At 40.8% G+C, this 14151-nt stretch overlaps 1 protein-coding gene across 6 annotated transcripts in view; it reads right to left on the bottom strand.

The window, feature by feature from the left end:
* cobl (cordon-bleu WH2 repeat protein) overlaps positions 1–14151 on the bottom strand; it is a 73697-nt gene that overhangs the window by 18975 nt on the left and 40571 nt on the right. For all 6 annotated transcript variants that reach the window (XM_049583053.1, XM_049583057.1, XM_049583055.1 and 3 more), the window contains one exon: positions 1731–2334. In XM_049583053.1, the coding sequence (XP_049439010.1) occupies positions 1731–2334 (604 nt within the window). The remainder of the gene's footprint in view (positions 1–1730; positions 2335–14151) is intronic.

Raw genomic sequence — 14151 nt, 5'->3', positions numbered from 1 at the left:
AACAGTATGATGTATGTGTACACTGTCTCAAAAACACATGTACAATATGACTTTATCAATATTGACCAGTGGAGGTTGTTCTGACTACACTTAACCACTAATTCACATTTTCCCTTGACTTCTCGGCTTCAAGCTGAAGCTGTAGTATGAAGAATATTTATTCTACAGATGAGTGTTTTTAAGTGGCATGTTTAGCTTCTACAGTAATTCTATATTAGTTTCCCTTTTAGTGTATTGGTGTGAGCTCCACCTTTGTTTATTTAGAATTAGAGATCTTTATTATGACAAAGCCTCCCAATGCAAACGACTTAAAGTTTACAGTTTGATACACACATTCACTTTGCTATAATGACCGACTAAATGAAACCTATATATATATGTGAAAGACTTAATCAAATCTTATACATGTACTGTGTACATTTCTATCCATGCTTATACAAGTATAAGGGCACCACTCTATACTGTATGTGCAGGGTGTAGTCGTCACATGTGCCCTCACATGTGTACCAGCTATTTACTCACTGCTACTCGCATGTACTGTTTATGTATAACAAAGTGCAGTTGTCAGGCCTAACCAAAGAGCATCTAGTTTGCAGTTGCTGCATGTGAAAGTTGAAGATGACGTTCTGTGTAGGATAAAAAGGGGTCAGTTAGAGAGAAACTGGATTTCGGAATAAAACCACTTTTTACCACAAACACACATTTAAACTCGGTGAATACTTTCTAACAGATTGTTAAGTCAAAGCAAACGAGAAGAGAGAAGGTGTTGCACTGTCAGCAGTGTCAGCAGAAAGAAAAAAGAGAAGAAGCTAGGTCTATAAATTTATTAATGAACCGCGTGCTGTCTGTTCTATCCTGACTAATGCAATAACCTCCTCATACTTCAACCTTTCTCTTGCTTTCATCCGCCCGTCCATCATTCTCCTCTCCTTAAACCCCTCTAGTCCCCTTGTTTCTACCTTGCTACACTGTCATCCCGCTGCCAAAACCTTCCCATGCTCCTTTCTCTGAAATCCATTCTGGTACCCTCACCTCTCTCATCCCAATTTCAGAGGTCTGCGGCTCTCTAATCTCTGCCCCTGTCAGACACGACAGCCCCCCGCTGCAATCTGACTTTGCTACAGAAAAAGATCTAGGTTATATAAAGATCAATACAAGGCCAGCTAAAGTTCAAGTAGATCCGGTTTAAATCTATGATGGCTCTGTCTGCCTTTGTATCTGCCAGCTTTGAAGGTTTGTGTGAGTGGCTGCATGCGTATCAGGGTGAGAGAAATAAAGAGGGGGATTGAGAAAGAGAGAAAAAAGAGAGAACGATAAGAAGAAAGTGAGAGATTGATAAGTGTAGGCAAGAGACAAGGACTGTATTGTCTCATAGGCTATGATGAAAACCAGCTCCACTAGTTCCTGTACTTCAGCCGTGACGCACACGCACACACACGTACACACACACACACACACACACACACACACACACACAGTCTTTCACCAGGTTATGTACGTCATTCTTGACAGTTGAAGTTTCAGACGTGTGACAGTTCAGTTCTCCAGGGCAGAAACTGCTTTACTGCTTTTGAGGGAGAAAATGTCTACAGGCAATTTCAAACCGTCTCCCATCTTTGACATGCAGAGAGTGTTTACCATCACTGTGATCAGTCAAGTTAATTTATCTCTAAAAACTGTGTCACGTGCTAGTTTTTAAGTGTCTGTTATGTCATTGTATAGATAATTACCCATTGCGCTGTGTCTGTTGTTCTCAACTTCATCCAGTTTCAAATTTAGGGCCGACTCAGTCTCCGACCTGGAGCTGCCGGCCGAGGTCACCTCTTGATTTGATGTGGCAGCCGTGCTGCAAGCCTTTTCCGATTCCTCCACCCTGCTGCTTTTCGTAGCAGCCTGAACCTGCACAGACCCACTAGCTGTGCTGCTGGTGAGGGTGCTGCAGTAGGACACGGCCTGGTCTTGATCAGCGTCTGAGTCGTCGAGGCCATGGCTGAGATCAGAGCTGGAATCCTGGACAGCCATGCTGTCGGTGGTGCTGCTGCTTGGGGTTGGGGAGCTGGGGATTGGGGTGGCAGTGCTCACAGGTGCAGGTTGTACTGCTGTTTTTAACGGGACTGGTTTTACTGTTTCCATTACCACAATCGTAGCAGGGACGGTATTTGATGGTGCCACCTTGCAGCGGGAGGCTGGGGTAGGTATTTCAGTAGCGTGGATGTCAGGGGTGGGAGCGGCAGAGACTGACGTGTGGTCAGAGCCTGCAGTGATGGAATCTGGAGTAGGTGGAGGGGCTGGAGCCTTCCTTTTCCTCTGCTGGCTTTCTGAGCCAAGGCCCATCTGATAGAAAATAAGTAAAAGAAAATGAGAGAGACAGTAGAAAGTTAATTTATGTGAGCACCTTGTGCATATATGTGTGTGTGTGTGTGTGTGTGTGTGTGTGTGTGTGTGTGAGTGTGTGTGGTCTAACCATAAATCAGTCTGTCTACCAGAACTGAAGTAGAGTTTACCACTGAGTAATTAAATCAAGTGGAGTTCTGGCAGGCGTCTGAGTCTTCAAATCCATCAGAGTGCCAACATTCCTTTTAAATTATCCTACAAGATATATAAGGTCTGGTAGTGATGCAGCTGATTTGATGCAATGGATTGTGGCACTAAATATTGATACAGCATGTGTGTTTTACTGTGGTGTTTCTCGTAACATTTCAAGGGGACATTCAACCACGATTCAAATGTAATGCTGTCTTGTTGAATTACTCTTAACACTGAACCGTTGATCACTTCAGGGGGTGAAGTGACAGCTCGGCTATTCGCAAAATGATGTAATTTCTTCTGTGTGTGTGCAAACACAAAACAAAACCATTTAGTAACTCTGTCTCATCATGTTGCTCCCAGATTTCCAAAATTGTCAATTCAGTTCAGACACAAATATTGGCAAGGTACAACTTGAACCACTTAGCAAGAAGTCAGTGATAGGGGAAAAAGTGAAATGACACCAACTGACATTCAGCTCAGTGGGAACAACTGGCTCAATGGAAACCTGTTGACTGTTTTCTGTTTTTCATAATGACTGTGATGGAAAATGAAACATAAAATCAGACTGTTTGGGGAGATTTATTTGTGATTGAAGCTTGCCAGAGAGCAAGAAAGAGAAATTAAAAAAGGCAAAGATAGACTAAAACTATGAATCATCAAGAAACTAACAAGTGGGAAATAATCTGTCTTACTCCATAGGGAGATGAGACCATTCACACCCGCCTCTGCAAGTTGATCTCACTCACTGTGAAGTCAGTTTTCTAAGAATCAATTTATTAGTGCTATGGGCATGTTTCAACAGCATAGATGTCCTTATTTCTAAGAAATCACAATTACTGCTGCTGAGTTCAACTTTTCTTCACTCTGAAGGAACATGCCCCGAGCTGCATGTAGCGTTGCATCATGCAGCAGGACAAGAGAGAGATCAGGCCACCTTGCCTTTCTGCAGGCAAACTGGGTTCATGCATGTGAACTCAATGAACTCGCTGCATGGCATGCTATGGAAATCCAAATGGGCCCCCAACTGGTTGTCTTTCTCCTCCTTGGTCTCCCGCTTGTCTCCCTCTCTGGCATTCATACATACATACAATACAGACATATCAGTGGATGTGGGCCAAAGTTGAAGCTGAAATGGATGACTGACTTGCCTATGAAGATGAATGTGTGTGTGTGTGTGTGTGCGTGCGTGTGTGTGTGTATGTTTATGTGTGTGTTCCCTGCAGAGTGAAACATAAGACTGCAGCCAAGCCCTGCTAAGAAAGGAAGAGAGCTGTGGCTTCAACACACACACGCGCACACACTTTTCTATGTGACTGTAGGAGCACATACGCTCTCTGGCATATGCACACAAGAGCGCACACACACGAGAAGGAACAGTATATCTCGTATCTCAGGCTGAGCCGTGGGGTGTATGGATTAGGGAGTTGTTAAGGGTTGCAGGGTTAAGTGTGTGCTGCTCTCATGGTCTTATTGGCGCCATGACTGGGAACGTAGCATGTACTTAAGATTGTTAGAGGCTGAAGCCAAGTCTCAAGACTCTGTATTATACCACATTCAAGGTCACACTATACATTAAGTTAAGCTGACTATGTAACATGATTATGCATACACTGTGTTTATGTGTGTTGTTTACAGATTTTACATTTACAGCTGTTTTCTTTTCCAAACTTATGTTACAGAAAGGAGAATAGCTGTAGGCTCTGTCATCGGGAAAGATGTTTGTTGTTTCTCAACAGCATGTACTGCTCCAAGCCAGAGGCAGGATCGAGCAACTGCTGCTCATGTCTCAAGTAAACCTTTTGTCATGACATCACAAGTCAAGTCACAACAAAGCAAAGGATAACCAAAGTGTCAAGTGGATTCTCAAGTCCTGACACCCAAAGTAGAGTCGCGTCATGTTGCATCAGATCACAAGCAGAAACAATGTCAAATGAATTCAACGTATATTTACATTATACTGCGAAAGACACAGTATAATTATTTAAGATGGTGGAGTGATAAACTGGTAAATACACAGAGATGCCAAACAGTTCTTTCCATTCCAAGTTACTGGTTTTGCAATTTATTAATCATATGGTGGATCTGATTCGTCAAGCTATTGAGATATTATTGAGTTGCCAGATTCATGGGTCTTCTTCTGGTGTATTAAATATCTACAGGGCTCAAATGAGCTGAGACATTCCTCACTGTTTATCGTAATATGCTCTTACTACAAGAAAGACAGTCAACAAGTCACCAGAAGTCCTTTTATTTCTGCTGGTAAACAAGGATGTAGGGACGTCATCGGCCACCATCTGATTATCTGACGTCTTTGTTTCCATGGCAGTGTGATTTTGTTTGTTCTGTAGGAACTCCACTAACAAGAGCAAAATTAAGAACTTGATGACAGCGATTCAAAGCTTTCCTGTTGTTTTCAAATGTTTTTGTCTCATAAATGGTGTTTGGACTGAAGAATGCTTAGATCTATTATTAAGAGGGATAAGCTCTGCAGTAAAAATGCTGTAGTGTTGTTTATTTTTTCATTTTCAAAATGCAGTGGAGAGAATGAAACACATAAATTGCACACTCTCTCCGGTCAATTTAACATGGAGCCCAGAGTCTCTTCCACCAACCACAACTGGTCAGGACTGAGCATAACACCAATTAATGCGCATGTCCTGAACAAACAGTTATCTATCATCATGCTTCTTTGCCTTAACACATTATCATTTTTCTCCTCTTATTCGGTTTTGTATAGGCTTGGATTAAGGAATGCCTGAGAAACAAACAACATATGCAGACATGGGTATGTTTTAAAGGGAATGCACCTTTACACAAAAGCACACAGAAGGCCATGCAAGGACAGTCTGGTGTGTCCATTAAATTTTCCACTCCATGGTTTGAGAGGCGAAGGGCCCCATGTTGGAGCATGTTGATCAGATAGGGCCACCCATGGAGGCTTCAACCTGGTGGCGTGACCATTCATCAGTTGTTTTGAAGGACTCTTGATGGGTGAGGGGCTTTGTTACAGGGCAACATTACAACGCTAATGTGGAATGTGAAATAGAGTATGTGTGTGTGTGTGTGTGTGTGTGTGTGTGTGTGTGTGTGTGTGTGTCTGTGTGTGTGTTTGGGAGGGGGTTGCACTGTATATGTGTGTGCTTGTGCATGTCTTCATACATGCATGTGTGTGTGTGCAGATGTATGTGTATGTATGCGTGTCAGGGATAATAATAGCGGCTGAACTGTCTCAGCACTGAGGGCACAGAGGTCAACATACTAACAGTGGGCTGGAAGACAGTTAGCGTGTTGTAGGGTTATTGTGTGTCTGTGTCTGTGTCTGTGTGTGTTATAATGAACATGTGTGGGCGTGTGGGTTGTCTGATGAAAAAAGTGTTATGTTAAAAGTCTTGTATGGAGGGGGTGTGTGGAAGAGGCTAGCTGAGGATAAGGAGACACATGGGTGACCCAGTTCTATTGTCGTCTACTTTGTCCTACTAACCCACTGAAATATAATGTTTTCTTCCCCTTTTCCCTCCATTTACAGTGATGTTCATATACATATTTAGTTTTAGGTAAGGTATTTTTTCTTGACAAATGACTTAAATGATTTATCAACCATCAAACCAAAGCAACATTTTTGTGCCGTGTAACAAAGGGTATTATGCAAATTGCTTTCTTATTATAATCCTCAACACATCAGTGATTACCTCTTTAAAACTGCAATACATCCTGATTATCAGTTTGCTGTAAAGCCCCGCGTTTAGAGGAATCCCAATACACACACACACACACACACACACACACACACACACACACACACACAGAGCCACAAACAGTTGACACATGCATACATTCACTACATTTGTTTGTCCCATCTGTCCTGGCTGGTTTCATACACAAGATGTTTTGACAGCTTCAAGTGCAAACAGATCCTGTCCTACATTGGCAGCATGGCAAGGTGACGTGTTCCTCTATTCCAGGCCTCTATCTCACGCTTTCACAATCCTCAAGGTCAGTGTGTAAGAATAGAAAGCTTGTCTTGTCTACCTAGTGTACACTTCAGTCAACACAACCACAAGATCAAGCAAACATACAGTACACAAGACATGTCCTGCATTAACAGTAACAGATTTTAAGTTGTTAGTAGGCATCTGTAGGACAAAGGCAAAATGAATAGCAGTATCACAGTAAATAGGTAAATAAAAAGATTATGCATTATGTTTAATTAATTACTGTGTGTCAAAAGCTACCTTTTCCATCGCATTAGAGAATACAACTTTACACCCATACTCTACCTGCTAACATTCAATATACAGGGAGACAACAAACAACCTGCAAAGGATCTAGGATTAAAGAAATGCTTCATCCCCCAATTGGCCAATTGTATGTCAGTTATTCACACCATGTTATGTTGAATTTATAAAGAAAGCTTTGTTTTTCTCCATGCCTCCATGAGGAGCAAAGAATGCAAAGAGAGAAAATTTTTAATGATTTAAAGTCATAGACGACCACTTTAAACAACAGCAAAACTATACCATGACATTTGTTTTCAAACTCTCACACAACTCATAATCAAAGTCTGATTAATCAAGTCTATGCTCAGTACTTCCCAAACACATTACATTACCTTGCTGTCAGACAGCCATTGCCTCGACTGGTGGTTTGTATTAATATGTGACTTGGTGAATCTGAACTAATCCCTTAATACACCAAACTCACACAATAACACAAACTATCGATCAAGGCAGCGGCACACCAACAGCTCCCATGTTCAGAGGGGTAAAATTACTGCTTTTGTCAATGGAGTCTGGCTTTGAGAGAGCAAAGACAAGTTTTGCCTTCTGTTCAGCTCCCTGTAGTAAAGGGCTATTTATTTGGGAAGTACTGAACATGCAACTGGATAAATGAGCCTTGATTTCTACTGCATGAGTTATGTGAAAGTTTGCAAATGGATCTTTGATATAGTTTTATTTTGTTTAAACATGGATGCCTGCGACTTCAAATCATCAAAAATTCCCTTTCTGTCACACTGTTACATCAGGCCTTTTTGAAGACGTATGTAAAATGTACATTGCCCTTCTACAGCCAGAACACCTACTGTTTTCAGATGTAGCAAACATTAATAAATACAGCAGCTCTACAGGAAGAGTGAAGGATAGAGAGGAGAGATGAACAGAGGAAGGGCTGCCTGTTTGCGTTGGCAGCAGTAGCCTCCATTTTATCTTTGCTCCCAACTGATAAAGAAAAAAAGTTTTGTTCCTGCAGATGAAGAGATACAGTGGAGCAATGTGGCAAACGGGTAAACATCCCTTTCTACAACCTTCCAAACCTCTACTAATGTCTCACATCAGGAACACCCACGTTACCTTCCTTTTTCTGTCTATACACCACTTTTCTAACTTTTACCATGTCTTATTTTGCTCTATTGTTCTCACAGTCTTATCTGAATGAGGCTAAGCCTATCTGACCACAAACACAACAGCGACTAACAGCAATGAAACCCAACAGCTGACCTTCTTAGTTGATGTTGTTAACAAGGGCGTGTATTCATTGGGTGAAGCTCTGACCAGTCCACAAGTGTTGTAAAAGAGACAAAACAGAGGGTGTGCAGCAAAAGAGCAGCTCATGTCAAAAGGGAACAAAAATTGAAAAAGAAAAAAGAGACAGATGGATAGCAAAACTAAGAAGAAAAACAGAGGCAAAGAAAGAAAAACACTTACAGGAACACTCGTTACTAAATACAGATCCAGTGGCAACTTGTGTTTTGTCTGGCTGATTGAACCAGAGCTGTGCATTAGAGCAGATTAAAGTTAGCTACTGTTGTAGACAATTACGGGACTGATGGATGGCTGTGAAAAACAAGCCTCCCTCAGCTGCCAACTCTCTACTTTCACATAGTGACAGATCATCAGGAAGAAAAACGTAGCCAGCTCGATCAATCAAGAAGCCACACAGACACCGGCAGGAATGCAGCACGTACAAAAACAGATTCATGCAACAGAAAACTGTGGGGACAGTATCGGACAGAAAGCTCTGACTGGCTTATTGTTTAGCACACACGCACAACTACACACATGCATGCAAATATGCACACACATCCAGACAACAGCTGTCCCGCTACAAAAATATATAGTTTAGACCAAACAGAAAGTTTATAAAGGAAAATACAGAAATTATATTTCTGTCTTTCACAGTACTGCAAACTGCTATGATTAAGAGCTTATCGGCAATCAATCTCATACTGTCAGAGCTTTCTTGGGCAATCCTTTGTCAGATCTGACAGCTGGAATTCCCTTCAGACTGAGATTTCCCTTGTAATCTCATGCAGTTGCAACAGTGTTTCTGCTAACATGGTTCACTGATGTTCTTCCAACTGAGAGACAGTCATCAAATTTTAATTCCCACATCAGGGTTCACTTGTCTCAGCAAACAGATGTGATGTAAATTATGACTTTCTCCAAATATATCTCCTCTCCTCTCTGGCTCGTATCACCCTTCCCTGGCTTTAGTTTTCACAAGAAACTCTGCTGTGTAGAATAAGAAATGGTTTTGTATTGTATTGTATTGGAATTTGCTTGATTGGCTACAATTTAAAGTTCCCCTCTAGACATGTTTTAAGTATGCAATACTCTGCAATGTTTAATATTTTGTTTAGCATGGTTTTCCCACAAAAAACTCTGAGAAGAGGCTGAAAGCAAATCTACTCTTTTACACAAATTGAGAATTTCTGGATCTGGCCTTCACCCCACCCACCACTGCTGCTTGTGCTAGGTTTTTTGCTTTTGCTTTCCGTTTTCCGTAGTACTGGCACAGTGCTAAAAAAAAGTGTGGAGATCTGGCTAAGCGAGACTAGCACTAGGTTGATCAGTGATATAGCAGTGCGCTGTGTGCATCAAGATGGCTAACGTTAGCACTAAAGCCAGGGTTTTTGACCACTTCTGATTGCAAAAAAAATTTCAAGGATTACCTTCCCCAACAAATGAGAAAAAATATCTATAACATAACATGACAAAAAAAGGGGAAAAATGAACTGAGCGGTAAATGCATGAAACTGTCAGCTGTAATGACCCAAATAAACATACTGCTTATACTCAACCATGGCTGCCTGCTATCATTAATCCAAATTTAATGTATTCATGGTCATATTTCTTCACCACATGGCTTGCAGCTTTCACTGGCCCAGGTTTGTCTCCTACATCACTTTTTCATTTAAACAACCCATTTAACAATAACAACCCATTTTATGTCACCACATCTGACAGACTGCTAGCTCGCTAACCATGGCAAAACACAGTTGTCTCTATTTGATATGTTTGGGGTGGTGATATTCATATGTACCTGGTCATTTAAATTATGCATTTTAATTTGACATTTTTTATTTATATGAATCTTTGAGCACATTTAAATGTAAAAATAACTAGCTTTGTAAATTACCAAAAAACTTTTTTTACGTAGGCTAAATTAATCTAAGCATTTGGCAGTACCTCGGCAGCCCACTAGATGGTGCTCTAAGGGCCACAAGAAAAGCTGTAGTATAGGACACCCAGACTCAGATGAGGAGTCTGTTGTGCGCCAAAATCTGTGACTAGTAGACATTTCAGAACATTAGGTTTTGCTAGCATCTTTTGTTTATGTAGTTTGTTAGCTTGTAACTAGCAGCAGCTGACACAGGGTTAGTATTTGTGAAACATACAATAATATCTGCTATGACATTACAGTGTGTTCACACTGTCACCTTGTTGCTATGTTATGAAATACCAGAGGTCTAATCCAAGATTGCATAAGTATCTTCCATTTGCTGAGATTTTTATATGAGATTAATCTGTTTTGCACTGGAGGTTTTGAGTTTCTTTGCTGGTCTTGTGTTGAAGTCTGTTCCACCCGTTGAAAGTGTAGCATATTAGACAGGGATTGTTTTTTGAATTTGTGACGCACCTAATCTGGTTTGCCCAGGGTACATCTGAAACTGAGAATTCAGGGAAGTGCACAGACATTGCCCCCTTCAGTAGTGACATGTAAAAACACCTCTCTAGTGACAAACTTTCCACAGATAGAAGTCAGTATAGTCAAGGTCAGACATTTTGGGGGACATAAACATAAGAAAACACACTTTTGAGTTGAGGCGATCTTAAGTGGTTTTTCCAGATCTACATATATCTAATGCTGCCAATCACTTAATTGCTAAGGCGTCCAGGGAGATTAGGTGGTTATTAGTCCAGTGAACAACATAGAAAGGCAAATAAACTTGTTTTGCTTTGGTGACAGGAGTTTAAAAATATGAGTTAAAATGAAATATGGTCCCATAGAAGGTGCTGTAAAAACTGAAAGTCTATTTTTAGCTGCAGGTAATCCATTTTAGGACATTTGTAAACTTCTCATACAGACAGCCTGCTTACTGCCACTGATCTTATTACTCCTTCACCTTCTTCTATTTAATGCTGCCCGTCCTCTGATGAACTTTTCCCCTGTCAAGTCCTCGTACTGCATGGCAAGGACTGGGCTAAGGGCGTGCCAACCAGATTTTATGCTTTACTGCATTTTGGAAATATGATCCCAAAGCTTATACATTGTTAATGTTGCACAACCCAAATACACGCACCTTTCTAAGACCTGATGCTACCTCACTTTGACTTTCTGTCTCTCTGTGTGACCCTCTAAGTCACTCAGTTTCTCTCTTTTGCTCTTTATCCTCTGTCTCATTCTCTGGTTCAGTTGTTCTGTCTTTATCTCTCAGTCTGCCTGCTCACACAACACACATGGGCACAAATGCACTTACTCAAGAAGCACCTTCTGTTACTGAGCAGTGAAGCAGAAAGCTCAGAATTTCTCTGAACTCCTTTATCACAAGAGGCAATGTAGACATGGCTTGCCTTCCAAACCACAATAACAGATTGCCTATCACTGCTGGAAAAAACCCTTCAAAAAACAAGGTTGTGTTTCTCTGAACTCAGTGTTCCAAAACATAATTTAATTCAGTGCTGCTCTCATAAAGACAGTCACAGATTGTTCATTGTTAAGCTGTAGAAACAAAACTGCTAACTTCTCGGCCTCCATGACAACTCCCAGCATGTGAAAACATCTGATTCTCCTGCAGTCGAAGATGGCTTTACACCCTTCCTGGAATACTGCATAATCTGTTTTTAGTGCTGTAGCTATTTCCATTCCCACTCCTGTATTTAGCAACCTGTCCCTCAGACCTCAAAAAGGTCAAAGATCTACTTTCATCACTGTAAATGAAACAAGATCCTAAATAGAGATGTTAAAGTTCGTGTTTCAACACCCAGACATCAGCCCATATTCTGTATGAAAGATAAAAAAACAACTTACAATGTTGTTTATTGTCAAGCACTCTGGTTAGTAAAAATCTACCTGAGAGGCAAAGTGCTAGTGACTATCTGTACTCCATTACTTATAAGGTAAACAAAATGTATCCTACAAACACCCACTATCTTTTAAAACAGTTGTTGCACTGGGTTTTGTCTTTTGACGGAGCTGTATGTGACATTCAGAGCGGAGCGTCTATGATTCAAAGTCTGAGCCAGGATTGTCTGTACATAGCTCTCAAAATGGAGGTACAGTGCTAACAGTGCGAACAGTGCTAACAATGGCAACAGTGCTGACAGAGCTGTGCTTTCATGACAACACCATTGCCTTTGTCATTGACAACCACCAGTAACTAACAAATCAGCACAATAAAGAGATGGATTAATTAGCCAGTGGGATACAATCAAAGGGACTCAAATGCTCTAACGTGCACACACGGCCTGACCTTCTACCACAACAACGAACAGAGAAGCTCAGATTGCAAAACACATGAAGATGGCGTGATGTCATTTTGTGCTAAGTAAGCCATTACTCCACTACAGGGATGGGAATCAACAGTTCCAGCTGGGAACTGTTTCCAAATTGTCCAAATCCTTCAGAATCGTATACATGCGAGCTTATGAATTCCTTACATTGACACGATAGCATGTTTTCCCAACAGCTGCGCATGGCAAAACAATTATGTCAAAGTTATGCATCTATGCTGCTTGAAACTTGCAACAAGGAGGAGTCATGGCAGAGAGGAAGATATGGTCCAAATGTGATCATTTCATGGGGAAAGATGACAACAGTGCTGCCTATAATGTCTCTAAAATGATCATTTTAAGTCAGGGTGGAAACACCAACAATATGCTGAAACATCTTTCTACACAACATGGGCTTAAATTTCAGGATTGCCATGTGTTTGACACTCTACCTATGAATGCAACTGCTTCCCAACTGAGCACCTAAACCATTACTGAGGGTAAATATCTGATATTGTAGTAGCATTAGCGCCATGCAGGCAGGATTAGCAGATTTTTTCTGACTAAGAAAATGGTGAAAAAGTAGCACTTTTGCACACCTGGATCACATGAATGTATTTTCTATACTCTGTTTCAACACTGTGTTCAGACAATATAACAAATGTGTTGACACCTGGTGGGCCTCCTTTTTTGGATGCTAACATAAAAAGCGCTAAAATTCAAACAAGAACATCAGCAATTACACTGCAAGTGTTTACACAAGCTTCAATTTAAGTTATGTTTCAGGCATTTAGCTGATCCAAAATGACTGCAAAAAGTAAATAAACATAAATTTTGCTATCCCACCAACACAGAACAATAAAAAGCAGAGTGCAAGGGATAAGACTACAGTGACGTGTTATGTGTAGCAAAAAATCCACTTATCTAAATTGATCATTTGAGGTAAACAAAAGGTCGAAATGTTGCCCCAAAACATGGCCCTGAACATGACCAATTTTTCCACCGTTGACTATAAAGAGATCCAGGCCCACTTAATTTTGTCAATGTTGTTAATCTAACTATGTTCCTACAATGATTTAAATGACCTCTCTTAGTAATCTCCGCCTCTCCAAAGTCCATTAGAAGCATTTAGCTTCGTTATAACAATCTCATCATCCTTATATCTTATATTATGATGTCAACGTCTATTACTGTGTCTTGTAAGTCACAATTAGTTGACCACCTAAGCTTGTTCTGCTCAGAGGGAGGTCTATAATGAGGACAGCAATCTTAGAGAGCTGTCCTCAAATGACCGGCTATCATGTGCTTAATAATCCTCCTCTATCTGAAACACGCACACACACATTCTCATACTGTGTACTGTACAGACAGTATCTCCATAAGGTGGGGAGTGTAACACAAACCTGCATGCACAGCAGAATTGAGAGTGTTTTTTATTGCATGACAAATCTGAGTCAGCAAAATTCAACACATTAAAAAAATACCACAAAAACACGCTGCACCTTCGGTCATAAATTGTGTGTTAGTTCTGCCAGACGAGTTGAACTCCCAGCCCATGTCTTGCGGACAAACCTGTATCTCAACTATTGTTTTAAACTTATAGCGTGACATCAGGTCTTGTTGGAGCTTGAACTTTTTGAAGATGATGCTTCCCTCTACTTACGAGCAAATTGTTTCCGAGTGTAGCTTAACATTGCCTCCAGCAGCTGCAATGCCAAATTTCATGTAAATGCAAAAGTACAACTTCGGGTTCTGATTGTGATTTGATTTGAGTTGAGTTGACATGTACAATTGTTCCGCAGATCCAAGTCATGCAGATCTCTTTAATACCAATGCCCCTGAGAAATTGTCC

Source organism: Epinephelus fuscoguttatus, linkage group LG8, assembly GCF_011397635.1.
Source record: "Epinephelus fuscoguttatus linkage group LG8, E.fuscoguttatus.final_Chr_v1".
NCBI classification, from domain to species: Eukaryota; Metazoa; Chordata; class Actinopteri; order Perciformes; family Serranidae; genus Epinephelus; species Epinephelus fuscoguttatus.
The sequence above is the reverse complement of the archived record's forward strand: the minus strand, read 5'-3'. Positions and strand labels throughout refer to the sequence as shown.